General features: G+C 46.8%; 1 protein-coding gene across 4 annotated transcripts in view; it reads left to right on the top strand.

Annotated features, from left to right (window-relative positions):
* LOC139057572 (protein ELYS-like) overlaps positions 1 to 22,161 on the top strand; it is a 137,897-nt gene extending 115,736 nt beyond the window's left edge. For 3 of the 4 annotated variants that reach the window (XM_070536015.1, XM_070536013.1, XM_070536014.1), the window contains exons 34-38: positions 2,736 to 3,252; positions 4,666 to 6,891; positions 9,232 to 9,279; positions 18,184 to 18,328; positions 20,796 to 22,161. In XM_070536015.1, the coding sequence (XP_070392116.1) occupies positions 2,736 to 3,252; positions 4,666 to 6,891; positions 9,232 to 9,279; positions 18,184 to 18,328; positions 20,796 to 21,048 (3,189 nt within the window). In that variant the 3' untranslated portion in view covers positions 21,049 to 22,161. Of the gene's footprint in view, positions 1 to 2,735; positions 3,253 to 4,665; positions 6,892 to 9,231; positions 9,280 to 18,183; positions 18,329 to 20,766 lie in introns of all 4 variants that reach the window. The other variant, XM_070536016.1, reaches the window with a different exon arrangement.
* Positions 22,162 to 22,507: the final 346 nt, after the last annotated feature.

Here is a 22,507-nt window from a genome sequence, read left to right as displayed (position 1 = left end):
GTCAAAGTGTCACATGTGAATGAAGCACAGGACAACATGGTGCGATTTTGCGTGCAAGCCGGCAGTAACTAGGAGCCAGCAGGCCTAGCTCACTGGGCCGTCGAATCGAAGACCAGTGGCGCTTGGCGGCACCATGCAGCTTTGAATAAATTGCCTCTGTGTGGTCAGCACACTGTGTACACTATTATTTCACACTGAAATTGCAATACAATTTGATTTTATCTACGCTGACAGAGGCGAACGAGTAAGCCAGTTGAGCCCGCGATTGCTGGGAGATGATATAGGCTTAGCTCGCTGGCCATGGGATCCGTGGTCGACAGCCCTTGAATTTCGGTCTGCTATGAACATTTCGGCCAAATTTTGAAGTCGTGCATGGTGCGTGGATTGCGCAAGTGGAGCACAAAGTCACCTTTCTCTCAAACGCTCTTTTTAAAAAAAGCCTGCTTCTCAGTCTTTTGTGGACGCTTTATTTCGTAATATAGCAGGTTCCCATATGCGGCTGCTATTGGCCAATAGCTGACATCAGTCAAGAAGGGTGTTTGGATCAGTGCACTTCTTCCTGTCGTTACCGGGTATAGTTATTGACACAGTTTAACAAACGTACTGAAGTAAGCGAAAATCTGCTTTCGAATATCGATAGTAATTTCATACTTCCGTAAGAAGCCGGCCATCTTCTGCTCAGGCTCAGCCACTGTCACCTGCCTAGGGAATTAACTTTGGCCACCCCGCTTATCGGTGTCATAGCCATAGGGTCTCGCTAATGTTGACTAGTTCTGAAAACTCAACTACGTAGCCTCTAACCACGTTAAACGCAAGGTCAGACCACACGCGCACTTGCCAGCGTGCACTCACCCTGGCCGCTCCTCGTTAGATCCCTTGGCAGACTGCTTCGTAGTGGGGTATTAGAGACTTTTAGCCTGTCCGCTATTCCGGTAAACGGGAGCAGTTTGGGCGGATTGCCGGATTTGCGGGCGCGTAAACGTGAGCGGCCAGAGCCGTGCAGCCGCCTGGTAGCATAGAGATCAACCAGACAAACGCAGGGCCAAAAGTGCAGTAACTCACTATACCCTGCTTCTCTACTGATGAAAATTTTTGGCAGCGGCATAATTGTGAACACGATTGCGCCACTGTCGAAAATTTACAGCAGCAGCTAAGCAGAATATAGTGATTAGCTTTGTGTTTGTGTGGTTGAGCTTTTCGCCACCAGCTGGCGCCACCAATCTGGCCGCTCGCGTTTACGCCCCCGCTAAACCGGCAAACCGCCCGCGCTTGCCGGAATACCGGACACGCTAAAGGTCTCTGTTGATAGCACTTCTAAATGTGCGAGTTGGATATGGCTATTATCAAGCCTGTGGAAGACGAAGCCAGTGAGCACCACTCAGCACAGCCAGACAGGAGCAAATGAGCACGAGCATGCGCTCTAGCCCGGTCGTGTACAAAGCAAACGCTGCAGTTGCATGTAGCTACGGTCTGCTACATAGTTTAGGTACCGTGGCTGCCGCGGGGTGCTATAATGAGTCCAGTGCACTGCGACTCACTGAGGACAACCACATTTGGCCCGTCGTAGGTGCCAAAATTGGAAATAGTGGCGTCTGCGGGAACATCCAAAATGAGATTTGAAGCGCGCGCCACAGTGACGTTCAATAGGCAAGGGCATTGTGGGCACGCACCACTCTGCCATGCAAATCATTGAAGGAGCAGAAGCACCACAAACAATATGTTTGATTACCAATAACTCCACTTCTGCTGAATGCATTGGAGAACTTTTTGAGGTAAAGTATTTCTAAAATACTCTAATTTAACTTCAAAGGCATTTCTCAACTTCGATAAAACGTGGTTCCGGGCCCCTTTAATTTGAAGATGTTTCGCTGTCCGGCAGACTTGAATTAGGTTTTATGGTTACCTTGTTACGTCTCGTTTCTTTATAACGAGGTTTGAGTATATTCGCCTTCCTAGAGAGGCTTGTTGCTTGCATGCGTGTGCTTATGTTGCTGAAACATTCACAGAGCTGTGAGAATCGGATAGTGATGGTTCAGTGAGAGGCAGGCATCAAGAAAGTGAAGCACTGATGCACTTCCTGCATTAGACCTGCTAAATTTCCTCTAGTCTGTGCTCGTCACAACAGACTGACATACAATGTGCTTTAGTAGTATAACAGGCTGTACTTCGCATTTACTTTTCAGTGCCTGTATTCCTGCACCAAATTCTGCCACCTTCTCTCCTGCACATTTCATTGACGTCTGCAGTCACGTGACAGCAAACGCCATGTTGAATGCCCACACATCATTTGTGCTCGCCAGTTGGGGCTCAGATCAACCCAGTGCTGTCATTAAAGGGCAAACCATGGCTATACCACTGAAATCAGAACATAAAATGAGATAATAAGTGTATGAAAGGGTTGCTATGAAAAGTGATAAGGCTTATTCTGTGCCAAATACAGAGAAACACAGTGTAAAAAAAAAAATAATGGTTTTGGGGCAGTGTATGCTCGCGACACATATGAGGAGACGACGCTCCCAGTTCTAGAGTTTCTGTCTAGACAGTCTAGATGGTGCAGCTGATGATGGAGAGGGGGACAGTGCTACTTTGGTTTTTCTAGGGACTTTACCCCTGTTGACCTTTTCCTCTGTGTTAGTATTGATGTATCACTCTTGCGCAGCTTAGTGCTTTTGGCATCTCCTGAAGGATTGTGCAAATCATTGTAACATCACCACTGCTTTGACTGCACATCACAGGACAATACAGCAGACGAGGAGGACCTGGATGGAACTCCATTGGCAGACGACGATGAAGGCGTTGGACTTGCAGGCGAAAATGAGCCACACATTCCACCAGGCAGCACAGTGTTGGCTAAAGGGCCATCAGTTTTACCCGAAGAAACAGCTGCACCTCAAGTGCCTGGTGACGTCCTGGACAAGGCGAAGATGTCTATCGGACCAGTGGAAGCCACTCCTCTGCAAGACGACGGCACCGAGCTGGCAGAAGATGCATCGGAGCCGTGCTCTGAGTGGTCTGCAATGTCCCTGCCTGTCCCGACATTTGCATTCACTGAGAGGCATACTACCCGAACGGAGGTCACAGTGGTCGAAGAAGTGGTTGCAACTACTTCCTCCGAAAGCGATGCATCACGGCCCTGCTCCGAGAGGTCTGCAATGTCTCTTCGCTTGCCAGCATTTGCAGCCTCCGAGGGGCGCACTTTCAAGACAGAAGCCGGACCTGTCGAAGAAGTGATTGTGATCAGTGCCTCTGAAGGTGAATGAGTCATTGTGTCATGTTCTTTCCTTTCTGAAATCGCTTTACTTTTATGTTTGTCGAGGCTTCTCTGAGAAGCAGGACCACATTCGCAAAAGTACATGGCACTGTGGTTTGGTGGATCCTTTGTAAAACCTTGATGTCTGCTTTCTTGCAGTGCATAAGTTTCTTCACCATTGCATTGTCGTTTATTCTCCATGCACTTGCCAGGCTGGAACTTCATGGCATGGAGCAGTTGAACAAGACATAGAGGGTTCAACTCCCGGCCACAGCTGCTGTATTTTGAACAGAATATGTAACCACTTGTGTACCATGTTTTGGATGCACATTGAGGAATGTCAAGTAGTCAAAATTTCTCATAAGCCCTTGTGTTGTTTTGCATCATTTAGTCTTTCCAAGTTCTCTAGGCCACCATTAGATGCAGCAGTCCCAGTAGGTTTTCACAAGGAATCACATCCCACAGGCATTGCAAACTGGCAAGCACTTTCCAGCACAAGTAGTGATCTTGAAATCTTTAAGTGCACAGCTGGCCAGTCCTGGCATGGCAAAGGCAAGGCTACTACCCCACACTCGTATGCCTTGCAGCACAGGATGCCAACACTGCATTTAGCTTTTGTCCCACCCCAGTGCAGGGAAGCTGATTTAAAGGTTTGGCAGAGGGTCACCTGTAGGTGGTCATGTGTGTTTGGCTATTGAACACAACAGTGCACGGTGGCATCCTATTTGTAGCAACCAAATTACAATGAAGGCAGAAGGCAAAAGAATTTGTGAACTCATATTTTGATGCACACAATAGCCTAAGGGGTTGCAAATAGTTGACACTAAAGCATTCCCCCTAGGCCTGCAGCGCTTGCTGCAAAGTTTGAAATCCAGGCATGGAGGCATGAACTTTATCTAGCTTTCATGGGATTGCTCGTGTTGTTTTAGTTTCCAGCAATGTGAAACTATGCATTATTGTTGCGGTTTCTCCTGCAGCTTTCTGAAAATGTGGTACGCATTCGCTCAAGGCATGGTTGGAGTCTTGTTCAGGCAAGGTTATAATTAGCGAGTTCTTTTGGCCATTCTGCTGTGTAGATTGCACATGCCCACTGTGCTGCTCGTTTGTGTGTTTTGTCATACCATGCAGCATCTTCGGCAGTTCACTGTGTCACATTTCATGTGGAAGGATGTGGATGTGTGTATCCTACTGCATTGAGTGGAAGTAAGCCTGTGTGTGTGATTTCTGGTGTAGGGAGCACTTCACACACAAGAAACTCCAAGACTGCGCATTAGACTGAAGCATCCACTTCCCAAAGCATAGAAGTGGCTTGATGCATACAGAAGGCTGCTGCCAGGATGATGTTTTGCATGACGGGCAAAGAAGGCAGTCAATTCTTGTTTTCAACTGGCTGGCCCATTATTTTTGTTTTTCAGCCTCTGAAGGTGAGCAAGAGGATGATGACATACTTATCTTGTCGGACACCTCTTCAGTAACGCTTCCAGAAGTGTTACCTACTCGCGTGGAAAGCCCAGAGGATAGTTGGACACAGAGCTCCGGTGGAACCGCCAAGGGGGAGGGTGACGTAGTGCTAACAGAGCTGACCGATGTGCCCCCAGCGCAGCTTGCGGAGCCTCTTGAAATGGCACGGGAACCGTCAGTAGGGCATGCGACAGCAGCACTCGACGTGGAGGACATACAGGTTGAGCAGTTGCTTCCAGGCTATGCTGTCTGCCCTTCAGAAGAGGAGCGTTCGTTGCCAAAGCCAGAAGACCATCTTCAGCCACCAAACACGCCAGCAACTCCGGCGCAATCTGAAGGCAGGGCTGTTGGAGAATCTTATGGCTTTGTCCCTGCAGTGGACAGCCCACCTGTCGTGGGTTCTGCACGGGACAGCGGAGCTGCTTTGCCAGTGCAAGGAGTGTCATCACCCAGCATGGCTAAGTCCTCTTTGCCTGTCGTCAGCACCTTAAAGCAACCTCCATTGCGACAGGCTGCCACTGGAAAGGATGGAAGGGGACGTGCAGAATTCTCTGAAAAGCCACTGTCAACTGTGGCAGATTCTCAGCACTCGCCTTCTAAATATGGCGAGCATGAGACCGAACTTAAGAGCTCTGCAGAAGTGGCTGCAAAGACACCTGAGCACGAGTCTGAGCTTGGCAAGAGCCTTCCCAAAATAGTTGTGACCTCCTCCTATAACCTCAGGGAGAAGCGAACGCCCACATGGAAGGAGCAGGAGCAGAAAACATCCATAGCAAGTCCATCTAGGCTACGAAATAAAAGCGGCTCTGTGTCACCACCTCAACAAGCACCAACCACTCCCACCAGGCCGGGACCCAGCCGTAAGTTGGATAAAAGCCCCGAAACTGTAGTCGCACCAAAGCGGAAGATGCGTTCTGCCAGTGCCGAGCCATCAACAGCACACAGCCATAAGAAGAGCAAGGCACTTCAAAGCTCAGCCGGAAGGAGGAGGGAGAAGGCAAGCTCGGTAAGCCCCAAGCGCACAACACAAAGTCCAAAACAGAAGACCGAAACGCCCAGCCCTAAGGCAAAGAGCGCTGTGGAGGCGACCTCAGACACAGCTGGTAAACCGTCAAAGAGGTTAGCAACACCCAGACCAAGCAGAACATCTTCAGTGCCCAGTTCAAAGAGAGCAGGAGCCTCGCGTCATGTTGACAAGCAAGATGTGTCGCCCAGCCCCACTAGGCAGTCGTTGGCAAGTCCCGCAAAGACACCAACGCGTCGCACAAGAAAGTCTGCCACTCCAAGTCCTACAAGGCAAAAGGCAGTGCAGGGCACAAGGCAGCAGTCCACCACACACAGCCCTAAGCAGAGTAAACCAGCAGTTCATAGCGCTCAAGTGAAGACAGCTGAGACGCCAACTCCAGTGAAAGTTTCCTTGCGTACGCGTGGTCACACTGAGAAGAAAACACCGAGTCATGTGGAAAAGACACCAGAAAAGGCCATGCACAGCACAAGAGCAGGCAGCACCAGACAGAGGAGATCGGCAACACTTAGTCCTCAAGAGAAGACTGCTCGTACACCAAGTCCTGCAAAGGGATCACCCATACGCAGTCCCGAACGGGCGAAAACATCAAGCCCTGTAGAGGCAAGCGCTCGGAAGACAAGACTGCGGCATCACTCTTCCTCTTCTGCACGCGTTGGACGGGGATCGTCGCCAGTGCCTGGACCCAGTAAAACAGAAACTCCCTCTAAAAGAACGAGCGGCAGGGTGCCAAGGACCCCAAGGCGTTCATCTACAGACGTTGCGGAGGAGCCGCTGCGAACGTCAATGCGCCGCAGTTTGCGCCTGACGCCAGAGAGGCAGCTGGAGGGACCGTCCAAGATATCTGGTGCTCGGGGTCATTCTCTGGATACTATTGCTGAAGTCGACACCTCCCCAACAAAAAGTGACACGGAGACAAGTCCGACAGCACCGCCAACCCGGAAGGGTCGCCGGATTGTGTCGACCGAGCCCGAACAGAGTGCGCCGCCAAAGAAGTTGCTTGTGGCTACCCGTCGCAGCCGCAGAGTCTCTGGAAATCAGGCGTTAAGTACAATTGCTGAAATCCCCGATGCCGAAATGGAACAAGAGCCGCAGCCAACAACTTCATCAAGCCAGCGACGGCGCAGGGCCAAGCGCAAGTCTGACACAGAACTTGGTAAGCACTAAGACAAACTTAAGCTAAATAGATAATTTATTATAAATAAATACATCGACACAGAACTTGGTGAGCACTAACACAAACTTAAGCTAAATAGATCATTTATTTTAAATAAATGCATTGGTTGGTTTGGCAGACATTTCAGTGTTCTCCAAGTGTTGGACTACACTGGAGGAAATTGGGCACATCCCTATGTTTCTATTGCACGCACTTGCTGTCAGCTTCCAAGGTGTTTTCAGCATCGACTTATGTAGCTTTTTAAATTTAACCCACAGGAAATTGTGTTAAATTCCGAACAGAAACTTGAGCAGAACATTTGGTAGAAGCTTCAAAGTTTCAAAGTTGTAAACTTGGTACTTGAGTTCTTAGATATATTGCAATATTCAATAATTTATTGAAAATAATTGATGGCAAATTGGAAATTCACTTCCTGCAGTTATTAGTTTTTGACTGCGTATAACCCTTTGAGGGTTGATTTTTTTCGCCATATGCAGCCGTCCACGGTCGTTTTTTTTATTGCAGATTCCAATTCTTAGGGACTTATATTGAAAAAAATGATATGTAATTTTTCTAGGGTGACCTTAAAGTGAGAAAAAAATATTTTGCATTAGTATATATGCACTCCTCATTCATGAATAACGATAAAAAAGGAGAAAACTTGTATTAAAAATTTGATGCATTGTTATACACATAGGTCAAGGCTTTGAAAATGCACACACGAGAATATTTCGCAAGACTCAAATGTTCCTGCTCTTACACTAATATGTACATCCATAGCATAATCGAACTGCGTAGGTGCACTCACTCAAGAAAGCTGTGTGGTTGTGTGCACATCAAAAAAGCAAAGCGTGTGACAAACTGCCGCTAATCTTCATCTTAGCGCCAACCAGAGGCAATTAGTTTTCCTGAGTTTCAAAAAAAAGAAAAAGCAACGGAAAGCATGTACGGCGGCATCCTTCCTATGCACACCCCTGTGAGCACTAAACGAGCGAGAAACAAGCGGTCACTCTTTGAGCGATTAGCAACGAGATAGGTGTCAGTTTTGCAAGCGCAAGAAGCCGAAACCGCCCGCAGAACAAAGCCGAAGCCACCGCCACGATGCGCAAGCGGTAGTGTTCAGACGTGCGGGAGCAAACTAGCTCTAAAACAAACCATGCAATGAAAACCGAGAGAGGGAGGCACGCGAACCAAAGGTTCCCTGTATTCCCACATAGTGGCAGCACATGACAGAAAAGAAAAAGTTAGGAAATTGGCGCGGTTTTTAAACATACACACGGCGCCATAAATATACGGTATCGATCATTTTGAACTTGTTCAGTTAAGTGGTTGCTGAGAAAAACTATTTCTCTATTCTCATGTATTTGCATAGGAGATCCCAAGCTAAAGTGCCCTTTTAACAGTGTAATATTGGTTCACCAATAGCTTCTTTACTGCTGTGCTAAAGTGGCGACTTTCGCATTTGTTTTCACTTACCTTGGCCCGCCAACTGCAAGCAATATCTGTTCCTCTGTTCCCATTCTAGTCCAAACCTGCTGTGTGGTGGTGTCACACTAAAGAGTTTTAACTGTCAAGTCATTCTGACTAGACAGCCCACTGCTCTTTGATATCGCAGTGCATCGCAAACTTGTTTTGAAGACCTTAAATTTGATTGCCCGCCAGTTCTCGTACAGTCCCATGCAGAAGTGTACATTCTTGTATGCATTGCTCTTGCACTTGCATACTGCAAGTAATCAATCAAAACAAGGCAATTGTAAGAAAGAATTGACGTGTGTGTAGTAATGATGAAAGTGACAGTTATGGCAAATGTATTAGTTGGCATGAAAATGGAAAATATTGGTGGAAGTGGAAGTAATTTGTTAAGTCTTAAGAAAGTCACTTAAAAGCCATTCTTGACATCTTTTTTTTGTTTTTTTTTTATGTAAATGTTAAATTTTAATTGCTTTCATAGGTGCAAAACAAGCAAAAAATTAATATGCCTGTAGATTCACTATTGTAAGTTTATCAGCCGAAACATTTGCTATATTGCGGTGCCCATTGGCTTGCCCAGTGTAGGAGCAATACTCAACTACTTCAGGTTCAGTGAAGCCTGACAGGCCATCAACTCCTCTGCTATAAGAAGGGCCTGCGTGCTGCAAGTACTGCATTGCACTCCCTTAAGATGAACACAAGTCGGCTTATCGGAGAATTCAGCTTAACCTTTGTCTCCATGTTTAGTGTTCCATTTAAGGGGACTCTAAAACCGGAATGCAAACCAATAGAAAGTCATTCGTTGCTATAACTCTGTTGCTGTGAATGTTTATGATTGCTATATGCAGGCTGTTCAAATGTTCATTTCAGATGCTGAGGGATTCAAGCTTTCCAAGCCAACTGAACTTGCTTCGAAAGGTGAGCGGAAAGCATGATACGCACATCATATTGATATGTCTCAGAAAAAGATTAACTATCGCACAAAAAAAAAAGAAAGCACAATATGCAGCCAAATGATCAGGTACAAGCACGAACTGGCATCCAAAGGTTCTATTCGGCAAAGTGCAAAATATGTGTATTGAGACACAAGCACATGTGTTCTGTGCTCTATTTCATATGTAGCAGGCAACACTACATTAGCTAAGCAAGCCATGCAGTTGTAGAAGTCTCTCACCGTGTGTTTCACAGTGCAATTGTTTCTGATCTGTGACGCTCTTTACAGAATAACTATTTAATACATTACAACTGCAACATGGGAATGTGAGATTACATCAGATCGTGCACCTCTGTGCTTGTCGGATGTCTGAAAATAGTTATGCTTGGATGACTGGCTCCAAATGTACCATTAAGATCAATCATCATAGCTCAGTGGCAAGCATGCTGTCTTGGCATAGTGCCAGTATAACGCCGTTGCCCTTAGACGCCAATGTCTCCAGTGTCAATGCACGTCAGAGTGACCGAAACAACTCCTAACAATATTTTGGAAAGGCTCCATGTGGTCTATGCGTGGCCAGCGGGCTTCTGTTTTCGCAATTTCACTTATCCCGAAAGTTTTTCAGGCTTTTACAGCTTCGAGTTAACGGGGTGTAGAGGGCACTGCCCTCAACTAGCACAGGCGTCTAGCAACCCTGTGCTGCAAGCTGGGTATAAGTGGTTGATCTGCCTTATGCTGCAGAGTTGTGTTCAGCTGAGTCCACGCTGCTGCGGTTCATGCATCTGGCTTGGAGCAAGCGCAACATGGTGTCAGAAGTGATGAAGTACTTGGCTTTCGCTAGCAACGAGGCCCCTCCCACCAGCTACTGCAAGGGTGGCACCTTCATCCACCATCTACAAAGCCTAATCCTCCAACCAGTAGCTGCATAGTTGCCCTCAACTGCCTCGCCAACACTCGCCACTGCCAGTCGGCCTAGTACACACAAGTCAATTGCCTAAATGTCATAGCCGCCACACTCGGCAGCTATCATGCCCTACGAGAAGGATTTGTTTCAACCAGCCGCTGCGCCCGCACCGGCGACCGCATCATGAGCCCTTCTTTCCTTGCACCAGCTCGATTGATTGATGCACCAACTCTGCAAACTGTGTGAAAGTTGCAAATACCCTTCTACTCAAGTCAAAGAACTTCTTGTCTGTGACTGCTTCATAATGAGACTACAGAATTTCTCGCTCACTCATAAGCCCTGCAGGAACCCTCAGCTGAGCCTCAAGGAGGCGTGGATTCAAGCAAAGCAAGAGGAAGACACTGAAAAACAGAAGAGTAAGGTTGGGGCACATGCAGCACTGCAAGGTGCACTGAGTCTTGGCGCGGCCAGGCACTGTCGGTTCCAGCTGAAACGTGACAGACACGCCAAGGTGACGCTAACGACGCAGAAATCTGCTAGCCAGAATTCGGGCGATTTCTGCGGTTATGCCCCTCATACCCGCTTTGAGTGGGACCCAGCATGCAACTCGCAGTGCAACTACTGCAAGAAAAAGATGTTTGTCGTGCTCGGAAAGCAAGACAGGCCAAGGTGTCTGCAATCCAGCTGGATACAGTTCGCAGCTTGGTCAACACCAAGTACGTTGAAATCACCATTGACAACAACACAGAAGTCTTCAAGGTCCACTCGGGTGCAGAGGTTGCAGCCGTTTTGGATACCTTCCCGTACCTCCAACAAGCCCTCGAAAGAGTTGACAGCATCTTCTTGGAACCGAGTGAACAGCCACTCAACGTCCTGGGATCCTCCATAGCCACTTTTCTGTGGAAAGGCAAGTCCATTATTCAACACTTGTATGTCAAGGCCCTCTTATTGCCAATATTGCACTTTCCAACACTGGAAGCTCTTGGAGTTTTCAAGTTTGTAGACAAGGTCTCTACCAAGCCATCCAACACTCTGTTCAAAGGACTCGGCACTCTTTCACAAGAGTACAAGATGCACCTCCAACCGAATGCAGTTCTGTATTGCCTCAGCGTGCCACAACACATTCCTATTCCATTCCAAGAAGTTGTTAAGGCACAGCTTCAGAAGCTGAAACAAGAGGGAGTGATACGCAAGTTAGACAAGCCAACGCAATAGTTCGCAGGTCTTGTAGTCGTCCCAAAAGCTTCCGGGGGCACGGACTGTATGTCGACCTGATAAAGTTGAACCACGTCATCTTCATAATTGATGATGTCTTGGTTTCAGGGTGCTCTTTGGAAGAACATGACACTTGCCTTCAAGAAGTTCTCACAAGGCTTTCTCAAGCTGGAATCGCCTTGAATAAGGGAAAAAAAAGCTGCTTTCACCAGACAGAAGTTTCATCCCTTGGGGTTAGCGTATCGACGCAAGGCATCCACCCAGACCCCAACAAGCTCAAGGCATTGAAGGACATGAGTTTGTCCAAAACCATAGCTGGTGTGCGGCAACTCTTAGGCATGGTCAATCACCTGGGCCACTTTCTCCCACATGCATTGGAAGCCACAGCCCTGATCAGGGCTCTTCTTGGTAAGAATGCTACATGGACGTGGTTTCATGAGCAAGAATCTGCATTTGCTGCAGTGAAAGAGATGTTTACCTCCAACTGTTGCATATCAAAATACCATCCTGCATGCCCAACGATCGTCTCTGACAATGCAAGATCCTTCGGCTTGGGAGCAGTCTCTCTGCAAATGCGGCTTTCAGGAGACAGGTGTCCTGTTTCATTTGCTTCCCACTCCTTGACAGCACCAGAGCAGGTACAGCCAAACCGAAAAGGAGGTTTTAGCTGCAGTGTGGGCCATTTGGAGGTTTGACGAGTTTCTACAAGGCTGGTTGTTTGAAGTTGAAACGAATAATCAACTACTAGTCTTGCTATTTGACAATCTAGACCTGAACGCATTGTCACCTCGCATCCAGCATTTGAGACTCAAAGTGATGTCATACCAGTCCAACATGTGGTACATCCCAGGAAAGTTGCTTGCCACAGCTGACACATTGTCGCATGTTCCTAGGGAGCCAGCAGATACTCATCATATACGTGGGCACAGCGAAGTATTTGCCACAGAGGTCTTGCCAATTTCGGCTGCAGTAGCAATGCTACAGTCAGAAGACGTCAAAGTGGTGCAAGATTAAGATGGTGAGCGCACTGCATGAATTTCTCTCTGAGAGTGACTTCCCAAGGAAAAGCAAGTGTTCATTGCACCTTACTGAGTATGCTGCTATCATCGACAAGCTCTCGGTCTTCAGTGGCCTTCTCAAAGGCATTTGTATGGTCTTCCCAGCTTCTTTACAGCCAAGTGTGTTGGCACTGATTCATGGAGGTCATCGAGGTATCAACAGATGTACGTCCCGAGCCCGTGAGTTGGTGTGGTGGCCGGGCATCAGTCCAGACATCAAGGATCTTGTCTCCAGGTGTGAATAGCGCTTCATATCGTGTGAATCCGACGGAGCCTCTCTGCAGCACAGTGGTTCCAGATCATGTCTAGGAAGTGCTTGATACAGACTTATTTCATTTAAATGGACAGACTTTCCTTCTTGCAGTTGACAACTCCCGGTGCTTCGCGGTAGCCACCCTTAAGATAACAACGGCCTGCCGAGTCATCGAACTCTTGAAAAGCATCTTCTTACAGCATGACATCCCGAAAATGCTGCAATCCAACAATGGGCCTCCATTCCAGTCCAAAGAATTCACCCACTTTGTGGCATCATACAGCATTGCACATGTCACAAGCAGCCCGAACTACCCTCAGTCCAATGAAGTGGCTAAGCACATGGTGCACAAAGTGAAGATCTTGTTCCTTAAATGGTCTCTCACCAGGTCTGGCCATTTTGAGCTGACAAAGACAGAGCATACAATGCGTGCTAACGATCGTGTTTGCAAAGAATTGCATCGCTACACGCCGCGGAAAGGTTTGAAAAATCCGAACGCTATTTTCCCTTTCCCTCGCGGCGACCATACTCTAAGCCAGACGGTGACGTTGTCGTGTCCCTGCACCGACATAGTTGTGTCCGCAGTGTGACGTCGCTCATGGCGGCACGTGAGTTTGAGAATTATTAAAGGCAACATCTGTTATTTGTATGATCTGTTGCTTAACTTGAAGAATTGAAGTTTAGAGATATAATAAAACACAAACGGAATGTCTGCATTTTTTATTATTACTATTATTTATTTCATGCCGAAGCAAAAGAGATGTACTTCCACTTCGTCTGCTTGTTTTCACGGTCATGCAGTCATGTGCGTAGGTACCGAAACTATGCCATTTCCTACCGTGTTCGAGCGCGTGAGCATGCTCTGTGATGCGCTTGTTCTGCCTCAGTATTCGTGTAGCACTGAATTATACCACTACTCGTGTGCCCTTGTGCACAGCGTGCAAAATCATGTGCTGCGTGAAACGAGACATCACAACAGCTTGCATGCAACACTGTCAGTGGAAGTACGCAGCGCCGCAAAAAAATTAATAAAGAAAAACGAGGAGAAAAAGAGAAATTAAGGTGGGGCCTGTGACGTATGTGTCACGTGATCCTCAAGGTCTAGTATGGGAAAACGCAGGGAAGGAATTTCGCTTGTGGAGGCTAGACAGGGCGAGTGGAGAGTCTCGCTATGCAGTGGAGCTCGCCTTCTGAAATCATGGGTTCACGGCAGTGAAATATTTCTCTCTCGGCTATTAATGAGCCGATATGAAAATTTTTTGCGACAGAACGCTCCCTGGAGGACACATAACAACTTCCAGCATATAACGAAACTTTGCTATGGTGCCTGGTGAGGGGCCCTTTAAGGCAGTGGACCCTTACTTGGCACTCGTGCACTACAGAGATAAAGTCAGTGTCACAGGGTTCAGCCTTGCACTACTTTTGATAGGCAGAAGACTCCAAACAAAGCTGCCCAAGGAGGAGCAACAAATGCTACCATCAAGACCAGCGGGTCAAGATGTGGGTGACAGAGATGCTTGGTACAAGAAAAAAACAGGCAAAACTTCATTCGCTGACATCGCACCAGGGACCTCACAACCCTTCAAGAAGGCACCTGGCTGTGGATACAACCAGAAAGGGTCTCAGCAACAGTCCTCAGTCCTTCACGGCGTCCCAAGTGTTTCACAGTAGAAACAGAAGAGGGAACAATCCTTGCATCCAGCGCAATCTGGTCCCGTTCCAACTAGAACAACGGGGCTGCCACCTCGGAGACGTACTGCGGATCGGAGATGCAATAACTTCAAGAACCCATTCGTGGCGAAGGCCCCGAGGCAGCACCCTGTAGGCAGCCAACACCAAGTCCACAGCAAAGGATTGCAACAACACCAAGAGTGGCTACACCCAGAAGAACAAGGACGCCTCCACTCAGAGCATCCGACCGCCTCACAGGCCCAGTAAAGTGACTAGGTATGGGCAAAGAGTCGTACCACCTGATAAGCTGGAGTTGTAAGGAAGTTGGGGGTCAGATATGTTCTTAAGGGGAGGGATGTAGAGGGCACAACCTCTCAACCAACACAGCACCTAGCAACCCTGTGCTGTAAGCTGAGTATAAATTGGTTGACAAGCCGTATGCCGGGATGTTGTGTTCGGTTCAGTCTACGCTGCTGCGGGCTGTGCATCTGACTTATAGCAAGTGCAACATGGGGGTTTACTGTACATAACAGCTGTTCTACAGCCGACTTCTGCTATTCTATCTATGGCCCAAAAAGTTTGCCCTGGCAATGTCTGATGACATTTAGCGATTTTTGGTGTTCAATTTTAAGCTGTGGTCGCTGTGCGGGGGCACCATTTCCTGAGTGGATGGAAGGAACGGATGACTGCTGCTTAGTAATTTTCAGTCATTCGTTATGAATGCCTTACTTTCTGGCAGCCTGTAGACTGTTTTCATGGCAATCCCATGGGTTCCATCATGTTTGATCACATGGTAATGCATTCATTGCTCGCCTCGGCTGCCTCCATCTTTACAATGCATGCACATGACGCTGGTGCAGCTCAGTAGACCTCTGTTTCGATGGATATTGTAGACTAACTTTGTGGACAACATGAAGCTTTGGCCACACCTTCAGAGGACGTGTAAACGCTTTCAGAGCTTTCTACTCTGTCCAAACAGCGCAAACACTGTATACAGTGCTTGTCCTGAAAGCGAGGCTAGAAATGTATTCCAAGCTGTCCAAACTTCCCGCTTATGAACTGAATTGGGATCAGTGTGTTTTACCCTTCATTTCTTATTTGACAAACACTTTGAAGCAGCAGTTTGTCATGTTTCTGATTCAGTAAAGTTCTTCGGTGCGGTCGCTATCCGATTATTTTCTGCCTAATCGCCCGCACTTATGTTCAGTTGTGGTACATTTGTTCTTGCTATGCTCAAGGCTTCGAACCTACATGTTTTGTGCTTTGTGATGGCATGTTGCAAAGACGTATTATCGTTACTCGCTTGCTTACTCTTTAGACCATTGCAAAAAGTTCCTCAGTGTATTGTTGGTATCGTTGCCATCACTCATGCTTCGGCTCATTGATTCAAGTGTGCACCCATTCACTTGTTCTTGATACATTGGCGGTAGAGTGGATGCAAGTTTCCGTGTGGGTAGGGGTGGATGTGTATAAATAACGTCTGAGAAACTTACTGTGCCAGTAAGTGGCACTACCTTCTTTTAATGAGCTTTATTCACTCTTTGCTGTGCCAGTAAGTGGCACTACCTTTTTCTAACGAGCGGTATTCACTCTTAATTGCTGACATTCCCGGCTTATGTCCTTATTTGGAGGTGAGCGATTCAGTGCTGGCAGATAAGTGGATTTTTTTTTATCCTCGAGGAAAAGCACCGCGAAGAGCTGGCAAACAGGCAGTCCTTATGTAACAGCGGCCACACAGATTCATTCCACTATTTCATATGCCAGTTGCTACTCTTCAGCAAACTACCACCCATGTATTCGCTCTGTTGTTCCACATTTTGCAGCATGAATGGAGCGCAGTTCATTAGCGGGACACCTAGTTGCATTTCCAACAGCTGGGCAGTAGCAGGGTAGCACCGATGGTTTCGTATTTGTCCGTTTTCGATGAGGCAAAGTGCGGCATGCATTCGAAAGCACCATCTCATTCCTCTAGAGCTAACTGCTGTAAGAAAAGGGTCAACATGTGAATTTGTTGCCTTGATTTAGGCAAAGCAGTCTATTAGTTGACCATTCTCACCATTTTTCAGTCCTTTTAAAGCAGTGTGCTGTGCTGCAGTATGGCTCTTCTCTCTTTGATTGAGCTCAACTCTCAACATGCATGTGCAAATGTGTTGTTCCCCGTTTTTCATAACAGTCGTTATCATGGGGCAGCTGAAAGCAATTGTTCATCATTTACAAGCTCCTCCATTGACAACATTGATTTTTGAATGGTGTTACATGCATTTAGACATGCGTGTAAATAAGCTTCATAATGTCTATAAGCCGCTCCTTTCTTTTTTTTCTTTACCAAGAGGATTCCACGGAAACTTCATGTTTCACTGCATTTAAAAAATTATGCAGATCCCATGCGCTGTGGGAATCGATGTAATCGAAGCTTTCGGAGCTGCTTGCTTTGATTGGCGATAATTACCGGTAATGTTGACGGCAAGTTTGTAATTTCCTAAATGTTTAGTCCAACACGAGTCCCCACAACCGTTGTCGTGTTGTCCATAGTAACAATGTTTCCTTGCCTTCTACTTCTCACGTCACCTTCTTCCTATACCCCCCCCCCCCTCACCCCTTGTATGGGAACTGCGAGTGAAGAGTGGCAAGGCTGTTACAGACTTGTTTCGTGATTGCATCCGTTCTACCCATTCTCTGCCTCCTCTACCGTTTTAACTAGCTTCCCTCTGGACTTGTACATTAGTAGAAAGGTAAGCCTTGTAATTTCTGCAGTGCTTTTGTGGGCTCGCAGATAATTACAACTGTTAAGAGGCTAATGTGGCGACGCCCCTGGAGCTCCAGAGGGCATCGTGCACGTTCGACGCGGTGTGGTCCAAACGAGTTTCTCGCGTCTCCTCTCTGCCACACTCCTTCCATATATAGATAGATTTTACGTGACGTCGCAGACACAGTTCTCACCATGCTAGTACCCAAACACGGCGGCTACGATGTTGTCAGGGCACCGTATCACCACATACACACTGTTTTGCTTTCTGATGACGACTGTTTTTCACCAGTTTATCACTGTTACTGCTTTGTCGTTCGATGCAAGACGCGCCTGTCGTGCTCTCATCCTGTCACGTTTCTTGCTTATGCCGCTTGTCGACATGCTAGTACTCGTAAATGGTGGCTTCGATGATGTGTGTGCACACTGTGAACGCTCTGAACCAACCCAGACACAGTGTGCCAGGCAGCAGCAGCAGCAACAGCAGTGGGAAAGTCTGAGGAAGTGGCAAAGAAAGCTTCGCTTTAAAACAAAATAGCATTCAATTAAATATCTGGAGGCTGCTTTTCATGGATATTCACATTTGTGTTCTGTTTAAAAATTTCACTGTTCAAACCCTCCTATGTTTTTCCATGCATGCAGTTCTAGCTTCTTGACTGAAAAATAAGTACTCAAAAGGTTTATCCCATTACAGTTAAGAAACTGGGCATCAACCGCTATGGTGGCGGAGTGGCTATGGCTATGGTTTTGCTGTGTTGAAGGTCACATATTCATTTCCTGGCAGCACTGGCTACAGTACGATGGGTACGGTATGGAAACAAAATAAAAACCTTGTGTATATTAGATTTATGTGCATGTGAAGAAACTCCCATGTAGTCAAAATTGATTGATGACCTTCCACTATGGCATCTCTCATAGCTCCAGCATTGCTTTAGGACACTAAACACCATTAATCAACCGAGAAACTGTGCCTCCATGCTTTTAAGCGAAATACATGCGTGAAGACCTTGCAGTTAATTGTGTTTGGCACAACCCTCGCAGGCTCCCATTCGACACCACCCAAAGGCGAGTTTCTCTTCTCACCACCTTTGACACGGCACCGCCAACAGCAAATGAGTCAGTCATCGGAGAAGCCAGCCGATGCCAAGCCGGTTCCTTCTACGAGCAAAGAGCAAGCCCCGAAAAAGTGAGGCTCAGCCCGTTTTCTTCCTTCCTCACTTGCCGCTGTGCTTGGAAGAGCTAATCTTGCTGATTTTCTTGGCGCCTTGGCTACACACGCTGTCTTTCTGCCATGGCATCTTGACTCTCCCAACATTATGTTCATGTGCATGTTGTTGAAATAGGTTTCATGCTTAGGTTTCATGCTACAATCTTTTTTAGAGCACAGCACTCTTAGTTAAGTACCTGTTCCTGCATTTAGAGTCAGCATCCCTCGGCGTTGGCTCTCTGTGTAATCGAGCTAATGAGCACAGCATAGGATGAAAAGGCAAATGTGGAGTGCAGCGGGGGATGAAAGACAGCAATAGCGAAGAGAGCGTGAAATGGAAAGCGTAAGAGGAGGGTGCAGCGGAACCATGAGGCAGCAAATGGAGGAAGAGGTTATGGCAAAAGCGTGATAAGAAAAGCATAGTGCCTTGCTTAACGGGCTCCGAGGTGATGACTGCTACGAGATAGCGCCAGAGTATGCACCATCATCTGTTCACCAATGGCATGGGGTAAACGCGTCAACCGATACCATATATGGAAGCAAAGCCCTGCATGAGCGGAGTTCTCCTTACAGCGGCTGCTGTGAATTGTGCCCATCTGTCACCTATGCACTGCCTCTCGCGATCTCCCAATTAGCAAGGCAGTCGCGCCACATTTCGCTCCATTTGTAATGTGCCGCACAAGACAGATTGACCACGCCAGCCCATATGTCGCGAAATGAAAACATGTAAAGAGCTGCACTCAAAAATTTCGCATTAGGGAGTACCATTATCATCTGATACATATATATATATATATATATATATATATATATATATATTTTTTTTCATTGACTGCTTGCGACTCGCTGATCTTGGCTGTGATAGCATAGGTGGAGCACAGCCCGAACCACCACAGAAACATTCAAAGAATTGCAATATACCATATTTACTCAAATCTTAACGCGCACTCTTTTTCCGATGAAACGGGTCCAAAAATTGCATGCGTGTTAGAATCGAGTATGACCCTAAATCTGCGTTACCATATCGCCATCGGCATTCGAAAAATTGCCGCCTCGTACGCGCTTCTAGCCTAGCTGCCGTAGCTTCCTCCATGTGCATACCTCCATGTTGCATGTGTAACCAGGCGCTGGTGTAACCTAGTCTATCACCTGTCTTCCCATTTTCTGTGCTTATTCAATCAGCATGGAAGCGCCGACTGCGAAGACACGCCAAGTCCACTTTGATGCCGTCTGTTGGCTGTGCTCTCCCTCTCATTCTCGCAAATTTTTACCGACAGCCCACCTACTTTGTGACGCAGCAGCCAAACGGAATGTTCGGAAAGCGCATGTTCGCCTGATCACAGCCCTGCTTTCTGCACCTTGTGCAAGTGTTGTGCACACACACTATCATTCCTGCTGCGCAGCTTTGTGCATACGCCGGTCCGAACAAAAGGGAGAGTAAATGTAAAAATAAATCTGTCCAAAATTTTTTGTGAACTGACCAACACTGATAGTTTTTCATTAATCTCATCTTGTTTGGCATAGGTGCACAATGCCTGCAATACTGCTGGCAGTGTTTCTCATTGTGCCAGCATTCTGAAATGCTTGGCATCTGCCAGACACTGTTTCTGCTCCACTACATCAGTTGCCTTGCTTGCTGCATCACACGTGCATGTTGCCACTGCATATGATTAGGGCACTGTCCTAGGAGCTCTGGTGCAGCGATAACAATTGCTGATGATGCTTAGCCATTCAGGTGAAACTATAAATTTTTGTGTAAAACTGCCAGATTATGTGAACAGATTATGATGTCCAGGACCTGAAACTGAGGTTGCTGGAGTCAAAATTTTGGCGCAGCTTTGAACAAGGGAAGTATTAGGCTGTTTTCTATACACTTATAACCTTTGTCAAAAAATTTGAATTTTGATGGTATACTTTGCCAGTCTAGGCTTATTTGTTATGCTTTAGTCAGCTTGAGTCTAGCTGTGCAAGGTATCTTTTCCACCTGCAAGGTTTAACATGCGATTCTCATGACACAGCTGGCGCCATCTTTAGGATGCCATTCCCATTTGGCATCATAATGCCTAGCCAATAGTAACTAGAAGCTGTTGTCCTTCGTGCGAAGAGACAAGGCAGAGCAGAGTACTGATAGTTAAGCCTAATGTTTGCAGCTTTGGTGAGAATAAGCATCTTTCCTTTCCCGTGGCATAGCTGGTTTCTTTGGAACTCTGGAATATTGAAACCGCTGCAATTATTTATTGTTTTGTTTGCAGTTATCGCAGTAGTCAAGCTCTTGCCTGCCACGCCTGGTGCATGCCCGCCCAAGGCTCCACTCTTTTCATTTTACAAGATGTGCACGCGCTTGCTCATTTGCCTATGCATGCATGCTAATCTCGCTTGAGAGTACAAAGCCTAACGTCGAACTTGAACGCATGCAGACACGATGGGCTCCGACGGCCTCTTGCAGGAAGCAGCAGCAGCGCATCAAGATAGGGACCACGTTGATGAAAACTCCCCTACGCAGTAGAGCAACTGCCAGCAGCAGCAGCAGTGGTGGTGGAAGCAGGCCACTCACTAGAACACCCAGGCGGAAACCAATTCGTTACAAGCTCAAGCCTAGAACACTGGAAATTCCTCTGCCTACACCTCGTCGACAAGCCTCCGCTGCTGCATCTTCCAACAAGGCTGGCAAGAAGACCCCGAAAAAAACTGCCCGGTAGTTAAAAAATATGCCTTCAGTTGTGTGTGGGTTTAGCATCACTGCTTAATGAGGCAGCTGAAATTGCCCTGTAGTAGTGTACGTGGGATGTACATAAGCGAACTGGTGTTCTTTCTTTTTTTCGTATACATTAAAGCTTCATGCACTACTTACGGCCTGTGCTATAAAAAAAGAAGTATCGATGCTGCTGTGTGCAGACACATGTACGATTTCATTTTCTACAGCCTTATTGGGACATGACAGACTTTGTGATGTTGTGTAGGTTGCCGTTAATTTTCAGAAGTGCCGTGTTGAAAATTGCAATAGGGAACAACACAAATGCAATTTCCTGCACTTGGGCCAGTGCTCCTTGTATCCTGTGCTGTGCCTTCTGCCATGACACTAAACTCACTGTGACAACACTCGTGTACTGCCTTTTCATGCAGACCTTCATGAATTGATGAGTGTGCATTGATGAACTGAGCACCATCATTAATTGTTCCAAACTTGACAAAACGGTTTAGTGTGTTCATTTGCTGTGCCATGCAGGCTTTGCTTTGCAGCTTGCACAGGTTTTAGTGCAGGTTGTATTTGCAATCTGTGTAACCACTGCAGCGCCTGCATTTTGATTGGACTCAAACAGGGAATTTATGGTTCAGGCATAAGCATGCGTGCTTCTGTGCAAATTTTGTTATATCATTATGATGTACTAAATGACAGTTGGCAAAGGTGTGTGCGTTTCACAGAACGTCAGGCTTGCTCGGAAATTTAGCTGTATATTCCAATCTGTAAAAGTACTATTCATAATTTATATTGTCAGTTGTGCGCGACACTATTAACCATCTCTGTACTGAAAGAAGCAGCCTGGCCAGCCTGATTGTTATGGGGCTTGCTCGTGTTGTAAAATTGTGTAAACAAAAGATCTTTGTTGCTCACTACAGCGGAGGTGTACAGATTTCAAGAGTGTCAATTTAATTACTATGGTGTGAAATGGTGCACCTTTCTTTTTATACATAAATTGTTTTACTTCATTTAGTTCTTATTTTATATTGCGACTTGGGAAGCAGGTGCGGTCGGCCAATGAACGCACAACTGCATTCCCGTAGCTGTCTTAATAAACTTCATTCGTCCTGTCTTTGGTCTGCCATGTTCTGATATCAAGCAAATGCAAGAGGGACAAAGGTCAGCAGCAATGCGTTTCTATCGCCGGCTCTCATGTGGTCCTTAGGCCTAGCCTGAACAGAGAAATGAAGACAGGTTTCCTAGACCAGAAGTGTTATTTCCCACCCTATTTAGTGCAGTCGAACCGTGTTATAACTGACAGTGCGAAATTCGTAAAATAGTATGGTGTAGCATAATTGGTTACGTAAAATGACTCAGAAAAATTTACATTCACGCAATCCCCCCCTCCCCTTTGGTGGCCTTCGAAAGAGCGACATGGATGAAAGGGAAAGCACGGATGTGAAAAGGTGAGGGCTAGT

The sequence above is a fragment of the Dermacentor albipictus genome, chromosome 3 (assembly GCF_038994185.2).
Source record: "Dermacentor albipictus isolate Rhodes 1998 colony chromosome 3, USDA_Dalb.pri_finalv2, whole genome shotgun sequence".
Lineage (NCBI taxonomy): Eukaryota > Metazoa > Arthropoda > Arachnida > Ixodida > Ixodidae > Dermacentor > Dermacentor albipictus.
This window is presented reverse-complemented; position numbering and strand designations above follow the sequence as displayed.